Source organism: Echinops telfairi, unplaced genomic scaffold (genome assembly GCF_000313985.2).
Source record: "Echinops telfairi isolate 266 unplaced genomic scaffold, ASM31398v2 ScPeMD7_70;HRSCAF=299, whole genome shotgun sequence".
Classification (NCBI taxonomy): domain Eukaryota; kingdom Metazoa; phylum Chordata; class Mammalia; order Afrosoricida; family Tenrecidae; genus Echinops; species Echinops telfairi.
In genome coordinates this window covers 36,156,424-36,181,746 of record NW_022103968.1, presented here as the reverse complement: position 1 = coordinate 36,181,746, position 25,323 = coordinate 36,156,424, and the positions used below count along the sequence as shown (strand labels likewise).

Sequence of the window (25,323 nt, the reverse complement as noted above, 5' to 3'; positions counted from 1 at the left end):
GTGATTAGTGTCACTAATTGTACATAGAAAATGGTTATAATGGCAAATGTTTTGTTATCTATAGTGCATCACAATAAAAGGGGGAAGAAGTCACTTTGAAAAGGGAAAGCAGCATTTCCCCAAGGGCCACGCCAGAGTACTCAACATGGAAGTCCAACTGAGTGAACTGGGCCCCACCTCAAAACTACCTGTAGCCTTTGGATTTAGGGCTGAAATTCCCTGTTGGGAGAGACAGCAAAGGATGAACACCCCAAGACTGTGGAGATGGAATTGTTGGAGCCTGGGTGGGAAACCTGGCTTAGAGGTTTTCCAGTGACAGGGGACCCAGAGCCACCACATATTTAGTATCTCAATCCTTCCCTTGCATGAATATGATAGGTAATAATTTGATAGGCAAGGATCTGCCCTTATAAGAAATGGTACAGGAAAATTTCCCTTAGCACCAACCTCCCCATGTTCAATGTAAACAGCTCAATCAAGAAATCAGCCTGTACAAATCAACAACTCATGGATTGCAGCTTGCAGTTGGACTGAACTCCCATAAACCCCTCATATCAATAGTACCTTAAATCCTATGCCATTGGATAAATTATTGGTGTTATTAATGCTTATACCCCAGGGAGAAGATTTACAATGTTTTTCTTTTTTGTTTGTTTGTGTTTGGAGGCTTTTTTGGCTTGTTTTTTTCTGTTTGCTTATTTTTGGTTTAGATTGATGTTCTTGTTGGTGTTTGTTTTTGTCATAATATGACCACTAAAGTAAACCAGAGTCATTCATAACCCAGGGACAAAAGATGATTCTGAGCTCCCATGTAATTCTAGCTCCAATCCAAGCATGGTTCTTATAACATGGCCCAGCTCAATAGTCAGCTTCATGAAGAGATCATGGAAAATAAGGGTGCTTCAGCAAAGTGTGGTGAAGAAAACAGATGGTGCCCTGCTATCAATTAGAATAGTGTCTGGGATCTTAAAGGGTTATATTCAAACCAGCAGCCATCTAAATGAGAGTCCAAATCCATGTGCAGACTATCCAGCCAGACTGAGCCTCTGACAGATCCCTTCTAGCCACAGGTGAGGGACGCAAACAGCTTCACTATCAGATAGATTATTATAAACTTGATTATGGTGGATAGAACCATGGTATAATATGATACTTGGTCAATTGACCTTTCTCTTGACCCAACCTGAATTTGCTCTAGGCTTAAGTATTTCTTCCTTGTTCTACAACTGAAATTTCTTCTCTAGTTTTTAAAGATATTGTTGGTGGTCATTTCTTTCATATGCTTTATTTCTATTTTTCTCTTTATACTATCATTTTTTTCTTCTTTCTGTTTGTTCGTTCGTTTCCGTTAGCACCCACTTCCTTCACCCGCCTCCCCCTCCTCGGTGTCCCCCCGGAACTGTTGGTCCTGTTGTTCCCTCCTTCTGATTGTTTGTCCCACCTAGTTCAAGGTCTGTTTGTTGGTCTTTAGAAGTGTTTTCCAGTTGAGTCAGATGGGATGCTACACCCTGGCTCCAAAGTCGATATTTTTGGTATTCCCTGGGGACGTCGTTGCTCTCCTCCCCTTGCTGTTCTGTTGCATGCCCTTAGTGTTTTGCCTCAGTGTGGTGGGGTCAGATCAGGTGCAATTCCCACACTGTGTCTCAAGTATTGTCCCCCATAGCACTATGAGTCAGTGAGGAACATCATGTCTTGTAGTGGGGCCGGCCCTATGGTCCTCTCTGTGTTTTGGCGGCTCTGAGCTGGATTATGGTCCTCAGGGCTTGGTGCCAGGATGTGCTCCACTCTCTGTTCCTCCCCCTTCATTTGCTCCTGTGTGCTCTGATCAGACATGTCCCTCTCCCTGAGCTGTAGCTTCAGTGCTGTCCTCTGAAGTGAATTCTACTGGGGGGAGCGTTTTGTATTTTCTGAGCATGTCCCATGTATCAAGTCATATAATTCTTAAAACTCTGTAAGTACATGTCCATGAGCCTTATTAATTCAGAAATGAATAAAAATCTAAAACTATACTTTAAAATATTATTTGACAGCAAAACTTGACCTGAACAGACATGCAGCTATTTATAGTCTTGTATCTATTCTCCTTAAAATGACTATTTATATATTTTGTTGCACACCATCAATGTGTTTGATTAGAGGGTGTTTCCATAGACTTTGCTGGGATGTCACATAATATATGGTACATGCATTGGAGAACTCTTCAAAATCTGAAAAAAATTCTAAATTTGGAAAAATATCTGGTAGGGGTTTCAGATTTTTGTTGTTACCATTACTATTATTATCTCCATTTTACCATTGAGGAAATTAAGAATAGAAGTTAAGTCACTTGCTCACATAGTTTTTTTTTGTGTTGCTCACATAGTTAACAAAAAATAATTAATATGGTTACTATTTTGAATGTATACTATACCAGTAATTGGGTTAGACGCATTGTCTAATTTAATCCTCACCACAACTCTATTATTATCCCCATTTCTCAGATGAGGAAATTGAAACTTAGAGAGGTTATGAAATTCCTCTGGACACACAGCTGTTAAGTGTTGTGAGATCGAAATTTAAAATAGGTCACTCAAACATCAAGAGATGAAGGTAAATTAAAAGTATTGCTACAAAGTCATCAAAACTCTTGTTAAACAAAGACATACAAAAATATGAAGCCATCATTGCTGACAGACCTTCCATCTAGATCTATTCATTTCTGAGAGAAATATTTCCATTTTGCTAATTTCCCCCCAAGGAATTCTGTTCTTTTATTTACACCATATCGAAATGGTGTCATCCTCAAGGGACCTGCATTGTGCTCCTTTTAAAGGTTCTTTGCACTTTGAGAACCAAAAGAAATCCCACAGGCAAGACCAGGGTTGTAGGATGGATGAAACCAGCTTTCCCAATGAAATTCTGAAATTCTACAGCTCTTGCTGCTCTCAAAGTGCTCCCACTGAAGAATGAACAGATCTGCTGTTGTGATGTGAAAAAATACTTTGGCATAACATTTCTGGCCTTTTTCTCACTGATGGGGCTTTCAATTTTCTTACAAGTTCTTTGTAATCAGTGCTTATATTGTCCTTTGAGAAAGTCTATCACAATTATATTTTAGGATTCACCCAAAATAGTCACCATAACCTTCTGAGCTCACTTGTTTGCATTTAATTTAACTGACCCAGCTGATCCCTTAGAGAGCCACTGTTTGTTTGATTTTTCAATTTCTTTAAATCATTTTATTAGGGGCTCATACAACTCTTATCACAATCCATACACACATCAATTGTGTAAAGCGCATTTGTACATTCATTGCCCTCATCATTCTCAAAACATTTCCTCTCCACTGAAGCCCCCGGCATTAGGTCCTTTTTCCCCTCCCTCTCCGCTCCCCCCTCCCTCATGAGCCCTTGATAATTTATAAATTGTTATTTTGTCATATCTTGCCCTGTCTGACGTCTCCCTTCACCCACTTTTCTGTTGTCAGCTCCCCCAGGGAGGAGATCAGATATAGTTCCTTGTAATCTGTTCCCTCTTTCCTACCCACTCTCCCTCTACCCTCCCTATATCGCCACTCACACCACTGGTCCTGTAGGGCTCATCTGCCCTGGATTCCCTGTATTTCCAGTTTCAATTTAATTAAGTCATTGATTTTGTGTGTGTGCGTGTTGAATGTAATGTATACCCCTTATGATGGATTTGCTTTAAATTAAACAATGGGCAGTTTTTTGTAACCTCCAAGAGGTTAAGCTAATGATAGCATACCACTTCAGTAAAAGCATTTTTGAAAGAAGTCAATATATTAAAATCTAGGATATCAGATATCTCCTGATTTGGCTTAAGTTAAGAATATATCTTATAGTTTTCACTTTCATCCATCAATGTGTCTACCCTCTGATTAGTGATTTACCCTCTCTTCCTCTTCCAACTCCAGTAGTAAGCACATCATATTTGTTAGTTTTTACTAACTTCAGGTTTTACAATAGTGGTCATATACCATCTGTCCTTTTGTGATTGACTAATTTCACTCAGGATAATGTTCTCCAGGTTCATCCATGTTAAAGTGTTTCACATTGGGTAGTATTCTATTGTGTACATGTATCATAGTTTCTTTATCCAGCTTTTCATTGATGGGCACTTGGATTGTTTCCATCTTTTTTATTACTGTGACTAAGGTGGTGATCAACATAACAAAAAAACAAAAAACAACCCAACCAAATTCACTACTACCAAGTCGATTCCACCTCATGGAGACCCCGTAGAGCAGACTAGAACTGCCCCTGCAGGTTTCTGAGACTAACTCTTGACTGGAGTAGAAAGTCTTGCCTTTCTTCTGCAGAGCTGTTAGAAGGTTTAACTGCCGACCTTGTCGTTAGCTGTCCAGTGTGTCACCTGCTATGCTACCAGGGCTCCTGGTGATGAATGTGTGTATATACATCTACTTGTGTCATAGCTCTTATTACCCTAGAATATATAGATTTGTATTGGGATTGTTGGATCTTAAGGTATTTCTATTTCCACCTTTTTAAAGAAGTGTCATACCAGATTCCACAGTGGTTGTGGCAGATTACTAGATTAGGGATAATGGCGGGGGTGTCTTCTCTAATGCCTGAGCTAAATGAAAATTAGCTGTCTCGGCCACAATAAAGGGGTTGAAAAAAACCCAGGCACACTCATTAGACACCTAATGGGAAAATCCGGAAGCGAGCATTCTCAGACCCAAGTCACCTAGGACCCAGGTGGGAGGTCCACCTGGGCACACAGACTGGGCACCAACTACATGACATCACACAGGTGAACTTAAACTCAACCAATAAGTCAGGCCAATACTCTCAACCACGCCCCGTCCAGTAATGCAGGAGGGGAGTAAAGGCAGGGCTCCAGGGCTTGCTGGCTCTCTCGGCCTCTGGGGATTTCCTGCTCTTGCTTCGTGTTCCTGCTCCGGTATTGTTGTCACGTGTGTTTTTTTCAAGCATTCCTGAAGTGGCCATCTCCAGTCTTGAGCTCTCTTGAGGTCCCCATGCGGCTTTGTATGCTTGCCAGAAATAGCGTGTACTTTTTGAGACTGTAATACCTGAAACTTTCCTTTCCCTCCTAAGAATCACTTGGATGTACAAAAGTACGTCTGCTGCTTGAATTCTTTCAGCGTTGTGAAGCAAGAACCGAGATAAACCACTCCGGACACCTAACAGTTGCACCATTTTACAGTCACACTGTTTTGATTGGACAATTTTTTAAAAGGCACTCTAAAGAAATTACATAACACTAGTGTATTAATGAGAGAACTTCTGTGCAGCTATCAACTAATGGAAGAGCCAGGTATAAACGTGCTTTGTTTAGAATAAACCCATGTGTGCATTTATTAGAATCTCAGTAGCATTATTTGTGACATATCCTTGTATTTGATTAGTACACAATCCCTTACAAATCTATAACACCAGTCCTTTCTTTTCTTCTAAGTCCCATTTAAAACAGTATGTACGATTGCCTTAGTTATAAATAATAAAAATTTATAAAGTGTACATCAGATCATTTATGCCCATGTTTAAAATCCCCCTACGATTTCTCCTGCATCTAGAATAAAATCCAAATTCCTTAAGATGGCTCTTCTCTGTCTTCCATATCTTGTCTGTTAACACAGCAGCTTTCTGTAAGGTGTTTCTCTTATTCTCTGCCCTGTAGGTTCCCAAGCGCTTCAGATGACTTCCTTTTGTCATTGAATGCCGAGGTTAATCACCTCATTAGTTTTTCATTGATTAGTTAAGTCAGAGTAGGTCCCTAATCAACCTCTCCATCCCATCCTTCTGGAGCAGGAGCTTCATTTTGGCTGAGTAATGAATCAAGTCCACACTCAGTAAAAGAACCTGCTTGCTAGTTTGAGGGGAGTCCTGGGGTTTCATGAAAGCGCTGAGAGGCTAACCAAAAGGTCAGTGGTTCCATTCATCACAAACCAAAACTCACTGCCTTTAAAGTGGAAGCGCCAACTCATAGTGACTGGATACCACAAGGTAGATAAAATTGCCCCTGAGAGACTAAGACGGTAACTGCTTATGGGAGTACGAAGCCTGTCTGTCTCCCGTAGAAGCCTGGTGGTTTTGAACTGTTGACCTTTTGGATGGCAGCCCAGCATGTAAACACTACATCACCAGAGCTCCTAAACATATCTTAGTAAAAATTACAGCCCTGGAAACCCTATGGGGCAGTTCTGTTCTGCCCTATAGAGCCGCAGTGAGTCGGAATTGACTTCAAAGCAGTGTGTGGATTATTAATTTGAGTGGGGAGAAAAACTGGGGCAATAAGTGGGGGGAGGGGGGACCCAATTGTTAAGTATCTTTAATAGGATACTTACATATCAATTTAGAATTTTCTCTACTATAAACAGCACCTAGCAGAGAGTCTGACACAGAGCAGGTGCCAAATAAATATTTATTGAACCGATGAACAATAAACGTTATTACTAGCTTAGATTTTGTGCTAATTACATTACCCTTCTGAGTTTGCTAACCTAAAGTGAAGATTAAAACTTGCTTTATGATGAACCAGTTGGGGTGCAGTATATCACTGATGAAACATACAACTTTCTTGTGGTTCTTTAATGCTTCCTCCCCCCCACTATCATGACCCCAATTCTACCTTACAAATCTGGCTAGACCAGAGCATGTACACTGGTACAGACAAGAGTTCACACACAGGGAATCCAGAACAGATAAACCCCTCAGGACCAATAATGAGAGTAGTGATACCAGGAGGGTAAGGGGAAGGTTGGGGGAGAAAAGGGGAACTGATCACAATGATCTACATATAACCCCTGCTCAGGGAGAAGGGACAACAGAAAAGTGGGGGAAGGGAGCCAGTGGTCAGTGTAAGACATGAAAAAAAAATTATCAAGGGTTCATGAGGGAGAGAGGGGGGGAAACAGGGAGCTGATATCAGGGGCTCAAGTGGAAAGAAAATGTTTTGTAAATGATGGCAACATATGTACCAATGTGCTTGACACAATGGATGTATGTACGGATTGTGATGAGCTGCATGAGTCCCCAGTAAAACAAACTTGCTTTACCATTGTAAGAGATAACTAGAACACCCTGCTATTGAGTCAAAGTTATCTGAGATAACTAGAAACTCAATGCCATTGAGTCAATGCTGACAGATTGGATTGCAGCCCAACTGCATAACCACCACACCAGGGCTCCTGATAAGTTGTATGAGATAATGCGTACCAAATGTGTAGCACTAAACAGGGACCCACGTTAGTTGCTTTCCCGATACATATGTGTGCTTTAGAGTTTACACAACTCTTTTAAGCTCTTTTGGATACATGACCTAGTGTTGTTTTTTTTTGTTGTTGTTGTTTTTTACCTAGTGTTTGTTTCCACAACTTTCTTTGAGACTTCTCATTAGCCTCCTTTGATTTAATAGATGAGAAAACAGACACAAAGGCAGAGACCTAGCCTCTTCTGATAAGGAGCCAGTGGACAATTTACCAGAAGAGTGACATGGTTAGTTTTGAAGCTTACTCTTTAGGTGGCCTGTAGAATGTGCTGGAACAAAAAGGCTTCAGAGACACTATCCTAAGAATTAAGGACCGACGCTACTAAAGCTTAAAGGTGAATGCATTTAAACGGTTGACTAGACAGACACGTGGGGGAGTTTTAAAACTCTGGTTGACTGAAAAAATGATGATTCAAACTTGACAAGTTCACTGGCAGAAGACCTTCCGGCCCAGACGTATGTCTCAGGCTCGGTGGCGGAACTTCTGGGAAATATGACAAACATTTTCTAAGTCCCGTTCTGGGCGACAGCATGTTAAAGACAAAGTCCTTCGGTCTCCTGCTGTCTGGTGGTATGAGGCGCAAGACAGTATGGAATTGAAAACAGTGTCCTGAACTTCCAGATCTCAGCTAAATCGCCGTTTTCCCATCTCTGGAAAGTTAGGAGACCCTTATATTTTATTTCCCGGCTTTGTCGTACGGCTCGCGACCACCTCTACAAGAACACAAAGAGCTTTTCCCCCCGCCGCCGTTGCCAGGTGGGATTTGCTCGCGTTCCTGGCGGCACGGGCCGAGCGGAGCGGCGCTGACGTCACTTCCGGCGCGCTGACGTCGCAGCCGGCGTGCCGACGCTTGCGTCAACGAAGAGCGGAGCTGGGGGCACCCGGTTTGAAGTCGTCTCTGTCTCGTCCGCCGCCTCGGACCTCTGCTCCCAGGCTGTGGCGGGGAGGAGTTGGGGGAGGCGGCCGAGCAGATGCCCCAAGGCCCGAGGCCGGACGCCCTCCGCCGCCCCAGCCGCCCCCCGGTCCTCCGCGGCCTGGGCCTGCGCCGCCCTGCTCTGTGGGCAGTAGCGCCTCCGCGGCGCGGCGCGTCGCTCGCGGGGAGCCCCGAACCGCCGGCGCCCGGACATGGCGGTCTCCAGGTAGGTCTCGCTTCCGAGCAGCCGACAGGAAGGCAGCCCCGGCGAGGCACGGTCTCCTTGGAGCTCCCCCACTCCTAGAAAGAATCGGTTGCCATTGTCCCTGGGCTCGGGCACCTCCTTCCTCAGACTCCGGAGTTCGCCTCCAGCTCCGCGGGGCTTGGGCTCGGGTTCCTCCTCGTAAATCGGCTCAGAATGTCTTTCTTTTGAACAGACGGCCCGGGACGTTAGAGCTAGTTTTTTTTCATTTCTCGTCGGGCTTCCCTTCCCTCTTTCACTTGTAGGAGAGTGAGTCTCTCTCTCTCTCTCTCAGGGCGCTGAGATGCGCGAAGAATGGTTCGTAGCCTCCATTTCACAGGAAAACTCGGGTGAACTGCCGAAGGAGGCTTGAGTGGCTGTTACCCGGTGGTCTTCTAGGTCGGTTACTTTATAAAGAAACCATATCTGGAGAGGGGTATGTTCTTTCCCGAGACCTCTTTCCATTATTGCGTTGCGATGGAACGCCGCCTCCCTTTTGTTCACCAGTAAACTTTTCAGTCGTTAACATTGTAATGTGAAGAAGAATTTCTTGGGTCCCCAACATCTTCTTTTCCCAGGGCCTGGACTCTTAAATTGCTTTAAAACATTGTCAAGGAACAGGAAAGCCCAAGGGAATTAACAGAAAAACCGACCAGACGTTTCCAGTGAGTGGTGTAAGAGGAAAGCCCTTTTTGCCTCCAGATAGTCGAAAGGCTGACAAAATGGGAAAACCATTTTGTCAGCGGTTTTATTTTGCTGACTGTGTTCTTTCTTGTGAGTGGGCAAGAGCCCCTCTGTAAGTCATCAGACGGATCCACTAAAGCTCCTCAGCGCAGAAGATGTCAGTTTTCATGAGAATTGGTGGTTCGAACCTACCCTGAACCGCCTTTGGCGAAAGGTGAGGCAGTCTTTTTTGTAATGAAATCTCTTTGGGACAGTTCTCAGACCCATAGCGTCACTGTGAGTCGGAATCGACCGGGTGGCAATCGGTTATCGCATAGACCAAAGGAAAAAAATGATAGCGCAGACAACCAAAATAGTTTGTACTCATTCCTTGTCATTTAGTTCACTTCTGGAGCACATCAATCGTTATCTGTTTTGCAGGGGAAAGGATAACCCATCCCTCAGAAAATCCCTAGATAACTGATGAAACTGTGTGTCGGAGAAACCCATGGGGATTGGGTGAAGGGGGTTGCTAGGTACCAGGTACCTGCAGAATGGGGCATCAGATTTTTATTTCATAGATTAATGGAATCCATTCAGTGTTACACAGGAAAGTGTACCTTCTAATTCGTTATCTGTGTTATCGGGCCCTAAATTTAGTGTAAGATTTATTTGTGAAAAGATAGTGTTTTAAGGGCATTTAGTAGCTTTTTGAAATTACTTTCTTAGAGCAAACTACATTTTCACAGTAGCAACTTTAATAGAAACAGAATGAGGACGTTGAAAAAGCTTAACCTGTGTTGGCAACTGATCATCTATTTGTAGATGTTTAGGACACCTTTTGAAAGCATAGTGGTTACTTGTTGCACTGTGTGTTCTTCAAAACCAAGGTCAGCACTTCAAAACCACCAGCTCACTCTGCAGGAGAAAGATGAAACTTTCTACTTCTGTGAAGAGTTAGAGTCTCAGAAACCCACAGAGGCAGTTCTGCCTTGTTTTATAGGGTCTCTGTGAGTCGGCATTGACTAACTCCATGGGCAGTGAGTTTTTGTGAGTCTTTTGTTGTGGACATGAGGTTTTGAAGAGTGGTGTTCTTGTTCTGTAGATTCTTATTCACTTAGTCACAATTCTATTAAATTCCACTTTGGGGTGTGTGTGTGGAAAGGCTATCAAGTAAGGGAGCTATGTCTGTTATTAGTTTGATAGTTTGGGGAAAACACTTCTGAGACCTTTCATGCTTCCGAAAAATTAGTTCTTGAATTTTTCATTTGTAGATTCACTTTAGATGGTAAATTTGCATTTCGGGCAGACCTTCTCCATAAACTGGTCATAGGTCCCTGCTAATTAAACTTTATCTCATGTTGGTGTGTGTGGGATACTGACTCATTTTGATATTATTTTATGCAAAAGTAAGTAGAAAGTACCATATACTCGTATATAAACCGAGTTATTCAGCACATTTTTAATGCAGTTTTTGTGGTAAAATTAGGTGCCTCGGCTTATATTCAGGTCGGTAAATATTTGCCCAAATAAAATCTAAAATTATTTTTGCACATTTTATATCAATGTACATAACTTGAAAGAATCTAATATATTTAGGAAATTTTAGAATTTTGTGAGAAACATTTCTAACAAAGAGAAATAGGAAATTGGTGTCCAGAAACCATGGGAATAAATTTTGACTTTTCTCTCTTACCTCTTCCCCATCCAATCAGCTACCATAACTATCCAGTCCTGTGAATTCTACTTAAATCTTTCATCCTTTGTCTTTCCATACCAGTTGTCACAATTTCACTCTGGGCTGCCATCATCTCAGACACCTGGCACAAACAAAAGTTTCTGCTTTTCTTGCCTCCCACTGTGCCTCATTCTAATTTATTCTTCACTAGTGCCAGAATGAGTATTCTGTTATGCATGTTTGAATATGGTCACATTTCTTCTTAGACTCTTTTGACTGTATCCTTTTGCCTAAGTACAAACTCCAAATTTCTTAATGTATCTTGTCCAGACTCTTTGTGATGTGGTTCCTGCTTCACTTTTTGAACTTCAGCTTCTCTGTAACACATAGACATACAAACTCCACCCACACTGAATTTGTCATCTCTTCCCAAGCTTTATCCTTGGAGCATTTCCTTGCCCATCTCAAATCTGTCTAATCCCAACCTTAGTTTTTTGGGTCTAAGCTTATGTGTTAATTTTGTTTGTCACACTTTGTAGTTGATCGTTTAATTATTTATCTCCGCTACTTGATTAACACAAACTTTGTAAAAGTAGGGAATGTTACTTTGATCTTTCTATCTCTAGCAGATTGCTTGTGTCCTAGTAGAGGCCCAGTATGTTTTTTTCTTTTTAAGGAATGAGTGATTTTAATACTTGATATTAGTACTTTATTACCATAATTTATTAATATTCCCCATGATTTTCAGTGAGAGGTTCTGAGTTTGGCTAGTTAGTCTTGAAGAAAAACTTTGACTATAGTTTTGCATATTTTAAAGTTTATAAAATAGTATCATTTTGTGAGTGTGATATAGCCTTTTATAGTGTTAAATTGGATAGCATAGTGGGCAACACACTGGACTGTTAACTGCAAGGTCAGCAGTTCAAAACCACCAGCCACTTCACGGAAGAAATATGAGACTTTCTACTCCCTGAGTTAACATCTCAGAAACCCACAGGGGCAGTTGTTCTACCCTGTCCTATAGGGTTACTGTGAGTCAAATTTAACTCTAGCAGTGAGTTTGGTTTTAGTTTGGATTGGGTTCACAGGAACTCTCGTGGTGCTATTAGGTTAAAGTTAAAGTTGGCTTACTAACCATAGGATCACTGGTCCAAGCCCACACCTTACAGCCACTTTGAGGAAGAAAATGAGGCTGTCTGCTCTGGTAAAGAGTTACCAAGTCTCAGAAACCCTGTTTAGGGTTGCTGTCAGTCAGAAGTGACTCCATGAAGTGGGTTTGGTTTGGCTATTAGGTATAATGCAAGCCTGCATTTATAAAGCTCTGTTTTAGATCCCAACTCAATGATACCCCACAAAAATTTGGTTAGACCCATTTAGAGCTTTATAAAGACTGGATTTTGCTTTATGTAAGAATCTGGCGAAAATGAACACATTTATTTACTTTCAACCTTTGATATGTGGGTAAACTGAATCTTCCAGATAACTTTGTGACTCTAAAATTGCAAATACAATCAGCGTTTGGTATTTTCCATTAAATGCCATGAAATATCAGTGGAAAAAGAAGCTAATTATCCAGCACTGAATTGTATCTCTCTTGATCTACAGGATTTTCATTGGCTAATTTTCCAAAGCGAGTCCTTTAACGTAGTCTTAATCTGGGTAACCTACCTAAACCCTTCCACCGCGAGTCCTTTGAACGTAGTCTTAATCTGGGTAACCTACCTAAACCCGTCCACCATGGTTATTTGAAAGTCAATTGGTGATATCTCTTTTGGCAATATAGCAACACGTAAGTCACCACAGCAAGACAAACCGACACAGGTGGTGGAAATTTTGTAGATAGTACTTATGATTTGACCATTTTAGAAGCCACAACAGGCCTGTGATAAAGCTTTTTTCTGCATTTGAAAATGATGCAACTGTTGGGAAAGGATTCAGGAAAAAAACCCAACAAATCCTCTTATGGAAGAAACTACGTCTGATCAGAACTTTTCTTGGTTTTGTTAATTCTCTTTCTGTTTTGTTGATATTTTAGAAGGACATTCTTAAAAGAATGTCTTTTTTTTTTTTTTTTTAAACAGGCCTATTCTGGTAAATAAAAGAAAATTTCTTCATGTGGAGGAAGTTCCAGTCATTCTTTCCTAATAACAGGGAAGATGCTAATGTAGAAAAACTGTTCTTAATTACCTATAGTGTAGCACTGGTTCTTATATTTGCTGGCTGGATTTTCCCCTTTCCATTAATTGATTGTATTGAAGATTTGACAGGTGGTGGTTGTTGCTATTGAAGTGACTCCCAACTAATGTGACTCCATGTGTTTAGAATAGAATTCCTCTCCATAGGGCTTTTTACCCCCAACACTTTTATTAGCATATAATTCAGACATCCTACAATTCAGTAGTTCAGTCACATCAAAAGTTGTCCAATAACCACCACAATGAGTTTTACAACATTTGCTTCATTCTCGTACGCATTGTTATTAGCTCCTCATTCTCCCCATAGTGTTTTCAAAGCTGTGACCTTTTTGGAAGCACATGGCCAGGCCTGTCTCCCAAGGCACCTCTGGGTAGGCTTGCTGTGCCAGTCTTTCACTGTTGAACCCTGAGTCTTTTGTGCCATTAGAAATTGCTCAAGTATTTAAAAGTTGAAACAATTTAGGGATGATGAAACCTGAAAAGGGAGAGCACATGCATTATACAAAACTTTCCTGTTTCATTCTGGTAAATTCTTCCCTGTCTCTGGTTTATTTCTCAAACTACTTGAAGTCCTTTAATCTGTATTTTTAGTTGTGCAAAACTACACATTCATAAAACTCACCATTTAAGCCAGTGGTTTTCAACCTTCCTAATGCTGTGACCCTTTCATACAGTCTTCATGTTGTGGTGACCCCCCCCCAACCATGAAGTTATTTCTGTTGTTACTTCATAACTGTAGTTTTGCTACTGTTATGAATCATATTGTAAATATCTGATATGCAGGATGTATTTTCATTGTTACAAATTGGAAATCATTAAAGCATGAATCACAAAAACAATATGTAATTATATATTGTAAAATATTTATTTCTAATGATAAATAAATGAAATTTTGTCTTGAAGCATGGTGTAGCATGGGTAACAATCTTCAAGCTGGGTACTCTTATGTGGGTGCATTGGCATGTGGGCGGACCCGCTTGGAGATGGATAAAGGAGCAGTGTCTCAGTTCCCAAGACTGTCGGAAATAATGTGTTTTCCGATGGTCTTAGGCCACCCTTGTGAAAGGGTTGTTCAACCCCCAAAAGGGTCACGACCCACAGGTTGAGAACTGCTGATTTAAGCCATTTAAAAATGTACAATTTTATACCAACTTTTGAAACCACAGATATTTCTGCTAAAGAACCTAGGCTAGTATGTTTGGTCTTTAAGAGAAACTTATGTAAGAGGATATAGGTTTATTGGATTATGGATGGAAAATAAGAGGGCAAAGTTGTCCTGGACTACACTTGATCTTAGCCAAAAGGCCGAGAAGCGATGTCCTGGACTAAATAACACAACTTGGTGATATTATCATTATTCAGCATTCATTTAACAAGTATTTCTGGATGTGTAGTTTTTGTTATAGGAGCTAGATTTAGCACAGAGCAATGGTGAGAGTCCCTATTCTCAAGGAATGGATGGCCTAGTGGGGGAAATGGAACTTAGTAGTGTGCACCTGGTCTTGGCCACCTGGCTGTGGTGTGGTTTCACATCTTCATGCTGTTTCTTAGGTTCTATGTGGTGTCTTAATCTATTTTCTTCTTTAAAATAATATACTCATTACATAGTTTCAAGTTATCTACAACATACACTAAAAGATACACACGGTAAATTGCTAGCCTTAAGAATTTCTTGTTTTTTTTTTTCATTTGATCAGTGTTTTTTCCACCCTTAATAATAGTGTATGAGAATTAATGTGTTGTTATACTACATATTCATGATCTTCTTCCCTAATAAATATATAAAAATAAGAATTCAAATAACAGTATTTTTCACTCAATATAAAAATGATTAATGAAATGGACAAACTTGATCATTCTCTTTTAATTAAAATTACAAAGTCATCCTGCTGAGGTATTCTGTCAATTGACCTTTTAACAAATTTCCAGATAGATTAAATTTACTCTGAGAACATCAGTGAGATTGGAAGTGCACTGAGGAATGGGTGTCATTTATTACTTCCTTTCGCTCACTTTTTGTTTTTGCGCCCCCCAAGTGGCCTATGAGTTCAAATGCAGCATGCAGTTATCTATTAGTTATAAAGCAGTGAGCTAGGGCAAGTTCCATAGCTCAAAATACACAAAAGCCTTCAAAAAGTTTTTGGAAAATGGAGCTAAAAGATCATGGAATTTTCCCATGAGCTTTTTAAAGCCCTCTCATATGTGACTTCTTTGTTTCTCTATCTTTACTGTTATAAGTTATCAAGATGCAAACAGCTGGATAGATTAGGGTGCAGCTGCCAGCATAGCCTCTACAAATTTTAATGTACTTTTTCCTTTTTCTAGGTAGCCTTTTGAGCTGTTGGCCGAAATGACAGGTTGCTAAGATAAACTTGAATTATGTCTTGTGTAGTTACCTCTCCAAATTGAAATCGATATTGAAGATAGGTCAGGTTTCTTAATCATCACTAGTAGCTTTATAGCCAGTGAACATTGTCAAAATATAATGCTTTATATTTTATTTAAGTTATTCTTGTAACCTCCATTCAGCCTGACATCTGTTACCTCTGTTTTTCCTTCAGAGAATGAAAATGCCATGTTCTTCTGCTAGCTTTTCTGCAAGAGCTAGTCAAAAGTATTGTGTGCTAAACACTGCTCCCTCAATCAGCTCTTCTTTTATCTTTATCTTCTGACCACATAGCTTCCTTCAGACCCCTTCCTCATCAAGGACCTTGTCCCTTCCAGCATAATACCGACCCTGTTTCATGACACTTGCCCTTCCTACACCGGTTCCGGTTCCGTATACCAATCTTTTCCATTGTTGCTTGACCCTGCTACTTACCTGTTGGCCTGGGGTAACAGGTCAGACTGCTTTCTTGTTAGATCCTGGTTTTTGCTTACCCTTCTATTTTTCACTTTGCTTGGGGTCTAAACTGTTGTCCTGTGGTCAGGAATATAAGAAGCTCTGCATCAGTAGGACAGAAAAACATCCACGTGTTCTTACTCTTCTCTTTAGGGAGGCAAGTTAAACTACCACCAAGGTGGGAGTTATAAAGATAAACAGGTCTGGAATTGGATGAGAGCGTGAACTGGCCTGTTGTCAACAGTTGACTGGTAGTGGGGCAGAGGTGATATGAAATGGCAGTGGGATAAAAGCCCTGCAGAAAAAATAGGCAAGGAAACTCTTTGTAGCTTTGGAAAGTATCAGCATTAGGTTAGTGTAGAGTCCAAGACCTTTGGTCAGAAGTGTGGTTCTAAACTAAGCTGGTCTTGGAGCTAAAGGAAAGTTTTAAGAAAGGATGGAAATTATTAAAGGACTATGGTGCCTATTGCATGGCCTCTTTCAGCTAGTTTGGGGTCAGAATTCTATATTGATCCTTTCACCTAGTGAAGTACTATTTTAATATCAATTTTGTTATTTTCATCATTGGTTTTTATGTAATATGCCTATTAAAATCCCCTCCTCCCCACCTCACTACTGTCATGTCTATTTCAATTCATAATGACCCCATAGGACAGGGTAGAACTGCCCATGTGGGTTTCTGAAACTGTAGTTCTTTTTTTTTTTTAAACTGTCTTATTAATCAGACTTTTATTTTTAATAGCAAAAACCTTTTACACATTTCTTCTTAAATATATGGACAAGGGAATTGGAAATCCAAGTCTTATAAAATTAAGAAGTTACTTTTTGTTTAACACACTGAATATAGGCATAAAGGTCACTTTCAAACATATGTTGAGTATATATTATAATGAACCTTGCACAAGCCCATTTAACAAATCTTTATTAGATGCATAATATGTGTTTAAGCAGCCTGGTTGGTACTATGGTGTTGGGATGCTAATCACCCCAGCAGTTCAAGCCCACCAGCCACTCCAGAGAAAGGTGAAATTCTTTTCTCTCATAAAGATTTGCAGTCTTGGAAACCCAGTGTCGAGTTGCTATGAGTCAGAATTGACTCAATGGCAGTGGGTTGTTATTATGTGTCTAGAAAAGTCCTTGGAATTAAAAAAAAATTTTGTTTCTTATATCCCTTCTTAAATTGCAGCTTTCTCATTGTGAGAAATCAGTTAAAAAAGCGTGATTATATTTTTATAGTCATCAAATAACTATTGATATCTTTTTTGTTGTTGAAACTGTAGTTCTTTATGGGAGTAGAAAGCCTTTATTTCCGTTGAGCAGCTAGTAATTTCAAATTTCTGGCCTGGTTATACCTATTACAGATCAAAGATTTTCTCAAAAGAAGCAAGGAAAACGTTGTTAATAGAGCATGGCACAGTTCTTTGCTTAGAATTGGTGCTTAAATTTATCCTCAGGAAACTTTCCTTTCCACCTTAATTGCCATTAGTACAAGCTACTTAATAAATATTTGAATATTTTGTTAGTTATAAAAGTCAGGTATCATTTGGTTGATTTGGGCGCATGTGACTCCTATGTAGGTCACAGTAGAACTCCACAGGGTTTCCAGTGGCTGGCTGTTCTAAAGGTAGATTGCCAGGCTTTTCTTTCAAAGTGCCTCTGAATAGTCTCTAACTGCCAAACTTGTTAGCCATCTAGCTATCGTCACACTAGTAGTTGAATGTTTAACTTTTTTTGTGTCACTCAGCACCTGGTTGTAAAGTATAAAAAAATCTTGTGCACTGCCACCCTGTCAGTCACAACTAAGACACTGTAAGACTTTAAAAAAAAAAAATCAAAAGTTTATGGGAGCAGGCAGCCTCCTCTTTCTACCATGGATAGGTTGGTGGGTTTGAACAGCTGGCCTTGTAGTTAGCAGATCAAGGCATAGCATATCATGCCAACAGGGCTCCTAGGAGTAAAAGATAGTGGAGGATTAAAAAGGTAGATTAAAGCGAGGAGCATAAGACGTTTTGTGACATTTTAATGAATTGGTTTAGTTCAAGCTGATAAAGTGCTGGAAGCACTGAATTGTCTGTGCCAAGAAATTTGGAGGACAGTCACCTCGTTAACAGAGTGGAAGAGATCCATATTTGTATCCATTCCAAAGAAAGTTGATCCAACAGACTATGGAAATAATCAAACAATATCATTAATACCACATGCAAGGAAAATTTTACTGAAGATTATTCAACAATAGTTGGCAGCAGTATGTTCACAGGGAGCTACCAGAAATTCAAGCTGGATTCAGAATATTAAATGGAACAAGGGATATCAGTCCTGGTAGATCATGGCTCAAAGCAGAGGATACCAGAAAAATGCTTATTTGTTTTTATTGACTCTGCAAAGGCATTTGACTATGTGGATCATAACAAACTATGGGAAGCATTGAGAAGAAGAGGAATTCCAGAACACCTTTGTTGTGCTCATGCAGAACCTGTACATGGACCAAGAGACAATTGTTTGACATACTGCAGGTTTAGGGTCAAAAGGTGCCCATCAGAGTTGTGTCCTCTCACCATACGTATTAGATCTGTATACTGAGCAAATAATCAGGAAAGCTGGACTATACGAGGAAGAATGAAGCATCAAGATTGGACAAAGGTTCACTAACAACCTGTGATATGTAGATGACACAACCTTACTTGCTGAAAGCAAGAAGGACTTAAAAAGCACTTAGGGATGAAGATTAGGGAATGCAGTTTTCAGTATGAATTACAACTCAATGTGAAGAAAACTAGAATTCTCACACCTGGGCCAATAGTTAGCATGATAAATGGATAAAAGGTTAAGGTTGTCAAGGATCTAATTTACCATGGCTCCACAATCATTGCTTATGGAAGCAGCAGGCAAAGAGTGCATTACATTAGGCATATTTGCTGCACAGGAACTCTAAGGTTTTGAAGGGCAGGCATGAAGACTAAGGTGTGCCCAACCCAAGCGATGTTGAATAAAGAAGACCACAGAAACATTGGTTCACGTGAGTTATGGTTAGAAAAGAATATTGAAAATATCGTGGACTACCAGAACAAACAAATCTATCTGCAAAGAAGTACAACCAGAAGGCTCCTTACTTTGGACATGTTATCAGAGACAAGTCTCTGGGAAAGGATGACATGCTTGGTGAACTGGAGCGTCATGGAGTAAGATTGTCAAGGAGATGGATTGACACAGTGACCACAACAATGGGCTCAAGCATATAACACAGATTGTGAGGATTGTGCAGAACCAGGCAGTGCTTTGTTCTGTTGTGCAGAGTTGATGAGTCAGAACTGACTCGTAGCACCTAACAACAACAGTTTTAGAGATAGTTCAAAAGAAAGCTTAATAGTGTTGAAATAGTTGTTCAAGATGACAATTCTTGTGATTTTTAAGAAGAAATCATTTTAGTCTAAAGCAGAAGGTAAAGAATTTTAGGTTAATGTTGTCACTTGCTAAAGAGTGTTCATTTTGTAGCTAGTGTTCACAATAGCCAGAAACTAACAAAGCAAAACAAAAACCTCACCGTCATTGAGTTGATTCTAATTTATAGGGACCCTATAGGAACAGGGTAGCACTGCCCCTGTGCGTTTCTGAGACTGTAACTCTATGGGAACAGAAAGCTGCCGCCTCTTTCTCTGCAGAGCAGCTGCTGTTGGAACTGCCAACTCTGTGTCACCAGGGCTCCTAGAAACTCCATAATGGAAAAGAAATGATGAAATACTCAAAATCTGCCCAGAGGTGCATTTTAAGGAACTTTGCAGTAAGTCAAAGATACAGCAAACGTTTGTTAAATGGAAGAAAAAAAAAATTTAAAACTGTAAAATATGTCTAGATTATCTTTGTAAATAGGATCATAAGTATAGGGAGCTTCCCTAAGTCCTCCCCCAAAATGACAGAAATAGGCCTTTTGAGGGTGTTGGCATATAGTAGTGAACATACGATGGACTGCCGGAAAAATGAACAGATCTGTCCTGGAAGAAGTACCTCCATAATGCTCCTTAGAAGTGAGGTTGGTGAGACTGGCTCACTACCCCAGTCCTTGGAGAAGTACATTATGTTTGGTAAAGTAGAGAGGCAGCAGAAAAAGAGAGAGAAAGACACTCATTGATGTGGATTGACATAGTGGCTTCAGCAGTGGCCTAAAACATAGCTATTGTGAGAATGGTGCAGGACCATACAGTGTTTAGTTCTATTTTATATAGGATCGCCATGAGTCAGAACCATCTCAACAGCCTTTAATGATAAGTTCAAATCAGAGTTGGTTAGATACACATGGTTAACTTCCAGTGTAGTTCTTTTAATATTTTACCATTGTTTTCTATAGGGAGATCCTGGGTCTAGGTGAACTACCGTTGTATAACAGAGCCAAAAATTGTTATAAAGAACATGGTGGGGGAGCACTTCAAAAAGATCATGGAAAATTGCTATCTTTTTTTGTTGCTATTTCTATCTTTTTTTTTTGAAACTGCAGCGCTTTTATTTATACAGGTAAGGCAAGGAATTTTATGGCGAGTCAAAGGTAGTATGAAGCTGGGAACAGGAAGAATAACGGATCTTCTGCAGATCATCGTGCTTCAGCGGTGTTACAGGGAACAAGAAAGGAACTTTCAAATGTATCTTAGGTGAAGGACATGACACTTGTGGCATCAGCTCCTTGAGCTGTCAGCACCCTTCCATGGGGCCCTGCCTCAGCCGAGGGAAGTGATGATCCTGTCCCACTAGTTCAAGAAGTAGACAGTTTCTCCCCAAAGAGTTTGCCTCAAGTTTCTCCCAGGCTCCACAGCTGCATCTCACACTGGGCACCATAGTAACAAGGAAAACCCAGATCAGCACTCAAAGTTGACTTGTGTTCAATCCTGATCATTGAATTTGGACACCTGAGAATTCCAGAGTTGAGGCACTTCTCCCAGAGGTGCCTGAGAGTAAGGTCTAGTGAATCATTTCCCAAAGACGCCTGGAAAGTAAGAGGAGGAGGGACTGCATTTGCCTAAATGGTGAGATTCTGTTTTGCAGGAAGACTGGTATCCCCCTCACTGTGCTCCTTGTACAGTAATACACGGCCATGTCCTCAGCAGTCATGGAGCTCAGCTGCAGGGAGAACTGATTCTTCGATGTGTCTCTGGTGATGAAGAGTCGGCTTTGGAAGGAGGGGTATAATTTTTACTACCCTCATAGCATATTGCTCACATCCACTGGGGTCCCTTCTCTGAGGTCTGGCAAATCCAGTTCCAGCAGGAAACACTGGTGATGGGGAAAACTGAGAGTGCAGGTGAGGGCCTGCTTCTGGGAGGGCTTCACCAGTCCCAGTCCAGACTCCTGAAGCTGCCCTCCTTTTACAGAAAGCATTTAAACAGTGCTCCCTCCACCAAGTCTCCGAAGGGCGGGACCGGAAGTCCGTTTCTCAAGGTCCTGACGTATATTCAGGCCTTTGGTGGCCACCGTAGTGACACCTTTTCCTATTGTGTGGAACTTATTTGGACTTGGCGCCAGTCACCAAGTCCGCTATTTCTATCTTTTAATTCTATTTTCTCATGTTTTGAGGTCTCTTTGAATATACCACATATACATATATAAATTCACTGGCATAAATTTGATCTAAGACTAATAAAACCATCTGTCAACTTGAGGAAGGGGTGGAGTCTAGTCAATCAGGTTGCAGCTTGATGACCTCATTTGGAGGCAGAAAGGAAATAGCCCACTAGAGGCCAGACACTCTCTGCTTCATATACCTGATGACAAGCCACATGGAACTACACTAATGGAGCCTGAGCCCTGGAGCTGGAGGAACCCCATAGAGACCCACACCAGCACTGAGATGCTTCCATCACCACTGGATCCACAAGACTTTCCACCCACTGGCCTGTGATCTTCCTGCATTCAACGTCATTGCATGGCTACTTGAGTCTAAAGAGGAATTTATGGAGTAGTATTGACATATGGGGTAATATCAGGCTTACGTACCTACGTGATCTGGATTGGGCTGGGATGTTTTCTTAATGTACAATTGCTCTTTGATAAAAAGTGCTCTGGTACATATGAGTGTCTCGGGATTTATTTCTCTAGTTAACCTGTACTAACACACCATTTGACTTACTTGCAACCCTCTAGGACAGGGTGGAACTGCCCCTGTGGGTTTCTGAGGCTGTAACTCTGATTACCAAAGTAGAAAGCCCCATCTTTCTCCTAAGGATTGGCTGATGAAAAGATTTAAAATAAAAAAGAAAATCTTTTGTTACTTAAAGGTTCTCATAGATAAAAAGTTTTCTTTATAAATTTCTTACAAAGTGATTTTATGATAAAATAATGGATTTTGTTAGATACCATTTGTGTTCATTGAGATGATCATTGTAGTACTTTTCCTTTATTGATGTTGTATTGATTTATTTTCTGATGTTGAACCATCTTTACATCCTACCATAAATCCTACTTAGTAGGCCTTTGGGTTTGGTTTGCATAGTAGTATTCAAGATCTTTGCGCCTGTATTTATCATAAGATACTTATTTGTAGTTTTCTTGTGGTGTCTTTGGCTTGATATCAACGTAACACTGGCCTCAGAATAAATTAGGAAATAGTTCTTCCACTTTTATTTCTTAGAGAAATGTAAAAAGGATCAGAATCACTCCTTTAAGTGGTAGAATTCCCTAATGAAGCCAGATTGCCAGGTTTCTCTCTCTTTTCAGCTTGTTTTTTAATTACTGAATCAATAGATAGATTTGCTACAGATGCGTCAAGGTCTTCGCTTAGGTTGAGTGGAAGTCAGAAGCATAGTAAGTTTGTATTTTTGGAATGTGTCTCATTTTCATTTAGGTTATTCATAATGACATAGCCCTGGTGGTGCTGTGACTTAAGCACTGGGATGCTAACTACAAAGTAGGCAATTTAAGCCACTAGCTACTCTTTGGGAGAAAGATGAAGCTGTTTCCTTTTGTAAATATTTTCAGACTTACAAACCCTGTGCAGCTTCTCTGACCTATAGGGTCCACAATCAGTTGGAATTAGTGCAATGGTGGTGGGGTACTGTTAATAATATAGTTCCTTAAAATCCACCTAGGCCTGGTTCCATGACCCACTGCAGATGTGAAAATCTGTGCAGGGTTAAGTTGCTTATATAAAATGACATCATATTTTATATAACCTTTTCATATCCTACCGTCTCCACCACTTGTGTCAGTTTGTTGTATTGTGGTGACGTGTGGCATCAGAATTGGCAGTAGATAATTAACAACCTGTGATGGGCAGATGACACAACCATGCTTATTGAAAATGAGGACTTGAAGTATTTGCTGATGCAGATCAAGAATTGTAGCCCTCAGTAAGGATTATAACTCAATGTAAAGTCCAGAATTCTCACAACTGAACCAGTAGGCAACATTATGGTAAATGGAGAAAAGATTGAAATTGTTGATAATTTTGTTTTGGCTTGTATTCATGGAGCACAGTTGATGCTCATGAAAGCAGCAGTCAAGAGATCAAAAGACAGGACCTATTTAGAATATTGAAATGCCAGGCAGGGTATTATTTTGATGACCAAGATGTGCCTGACCTAAGGCATGGTATTTTCAGTCACCTTGTACGTATTTTAAAGTTGGTCATTGAATAAGGATTACCGAAGAATTATTGATGCATTTGAATTGTGGTGCTGGTGAAGAGTATTGAAAGGACAAGCCTGTCTTGGGGGAAGTATGGCCAGGGGGCTCTTTAGAAGCAAGGCTGGTGAGCCTTACATATTTTGAACATGTCAGGAGAGAACAGTCGCTGGAGAAAGACATCATCCTTGCTAATGTAGAGGGACAACAAAAGAAAGCTCTCAGCAAGTTGGATGGACACAGTGACTGCAACAATGGGCTCAAGCACAGGAACAATTGTGAGGATGACACAGGACCGGGCATTGTTTCGTTCTGTTATGCATAGGATTGCTATGGGCTGGAAGTGACTTCATGGCACCTAATAGTTACCACCACCACCTACTATATCCTTTAAATACTCTCTAGCTTACTTATGTGTACCACACTGAATAGTGCTTTGCTCTCCTATAGCCTTTGAGTACATAATTGCCTTTTCCCCCCCTTTTGAACATTTTTGATAGCTAGTTGGTTGAACTTCATCAGTTGATGCAGAACTGGTGGATACGGAGGACTGACTGTATTCTTGATCCCCCTCTCCCCCCTAGGGCTGTTGAAATGTCTCTGTCTTATTTCTGATTTTAGACAGTTGCATTTTCTCTTTTCTTCCTTGTAAGTTCAGCGAGAGGTTTGTGAATTTTATTTCTTCCTTTGGTAACTTAAAGCCTGGTTTTCTCTTCTTTTTCTAGTTCCTCAAGTTGTAGCAGTATGATAATTTTAGATTTTCTCTTTAAATGTACATGCTCTTTGTCGTGTGCTATAGATTCTGACTCACACTGACTCTATAGGAGACAGTAGAATTGCGCCATGAGAGTTTCTAGCTGGTAGTCTCTATGGGAGCAGATCACCTGGTCTTTTCTTCTGCAGAGTGCCTAGTCTGTTTGAACCACCAGCTAGCCGTTGCATTTGCACTGTCTTTGCTGTTTCCCAGAGGTTTTGGTGTGTATGCTTTCATTTTTATTTTAAATATTTTCTAAGCTTTCTTCATTTCTTCTTTCCCATTGGTGTTTTCATGGTATGTTGTTTAATTTTTATATATATTGTATATTTTCCAGTGTTTCTTCTGTTCTTAATTTCTAATTTTATGCAATTTTTTTGAAAACATACTTTGTTTGATTTCAACCTTTTAAAATTTATTGAGACTTGCTTTGTGACTGTCCTGGAGGCTGATCTATATGCACTGGAGAAGAATATATACTGTACTGTTGTTGGGTAGATGGAGTCCTATTAGTGCTGCCAGGTAAGTGTTGGATTGCTCACCACAGGATTGGTGATTCAACCCACCCGTCGCTCTGGAAGAAAGATGAGTCTTTCTGCTCCTGTAAAGACGTACAGCCTCAAAAACCCTATGTAGAGCCCTTATAAATGGCACTGGGCTTATTTTTTAGTTGATTGTTGGGTGGAGCTGTAAAGACGTACAGCCTCAAAAACCCTATGTAGAGCCCTTATAAATGGCACTGGGCTTATTTTTTAGTTGATTGTTGGGTGGAGTGTTTTCTCTTTGCTTGCTTAGGCCTAGTTGATTTCTAGTTTCATGTAGATCCTCTACATCTTTATCAATCCTCTTTCTAGATACTCTGTTTTTGAAAGTGGTGTGTTAAAATCTCCAACTGTTTTTGTAGGACAATTTATTCACTTCTCTAAGTGTTTGCTTTATATATTTGGGTACATATAATTTATAATCCTATGGGGCAGATCTATTTTCATTCACAATATGGATAAGGAAGGTCCTCTTCCTTTTTTTTTTTTTAAATTGTTTTATTAGGGGCTCATACAACTCTTATCACAATCCATGTATACACCAATTGTGTAAAGCGCATTTGTACATTCATTGCCCTCATCATTTTCAAAACATTCGCTCTCCACTTAAGCCCCCGGCATCAGGTCCTCATTTTTTC

At 40.4% G+C, this 25,323-nt stretch overlaps 1 protein-coding gene and 1 pseudogene across 2 annotated transcripts in view; one reads left to right on the top strand and one right to left on the bottom strand.

Annotated features, from left to right (window-relative positions):
- The first annotated feature begins 8,357 nt into the window (after nt 1–8,357).
- BTAF1 (B-TFIID TATA-box binding protein associated factor 1) overlaps nt 8,358–25,323 on the top strand; it is a 109,802-nt gene continuing 92,836 nt past the window's right edge. For both annotated transcript variants that reach the window (XM_045291236.1, XM_004701077.3), the window contains exon 1: nt 8,358–8,391. In XM_045291236.1, the coding sequence (XP_045147171.1) occupies nt 8,378–8,391 (14 nt within the window). In that variant the 5' untranslated portion in view covers nt 8,358–8,377. The remainder of the gene's footprint in view (nt 8,392–25,323) is intronic.
- Nucleotides 14,055–14,259, bottom strand: LOC115870063 (annotated as a pseudogene).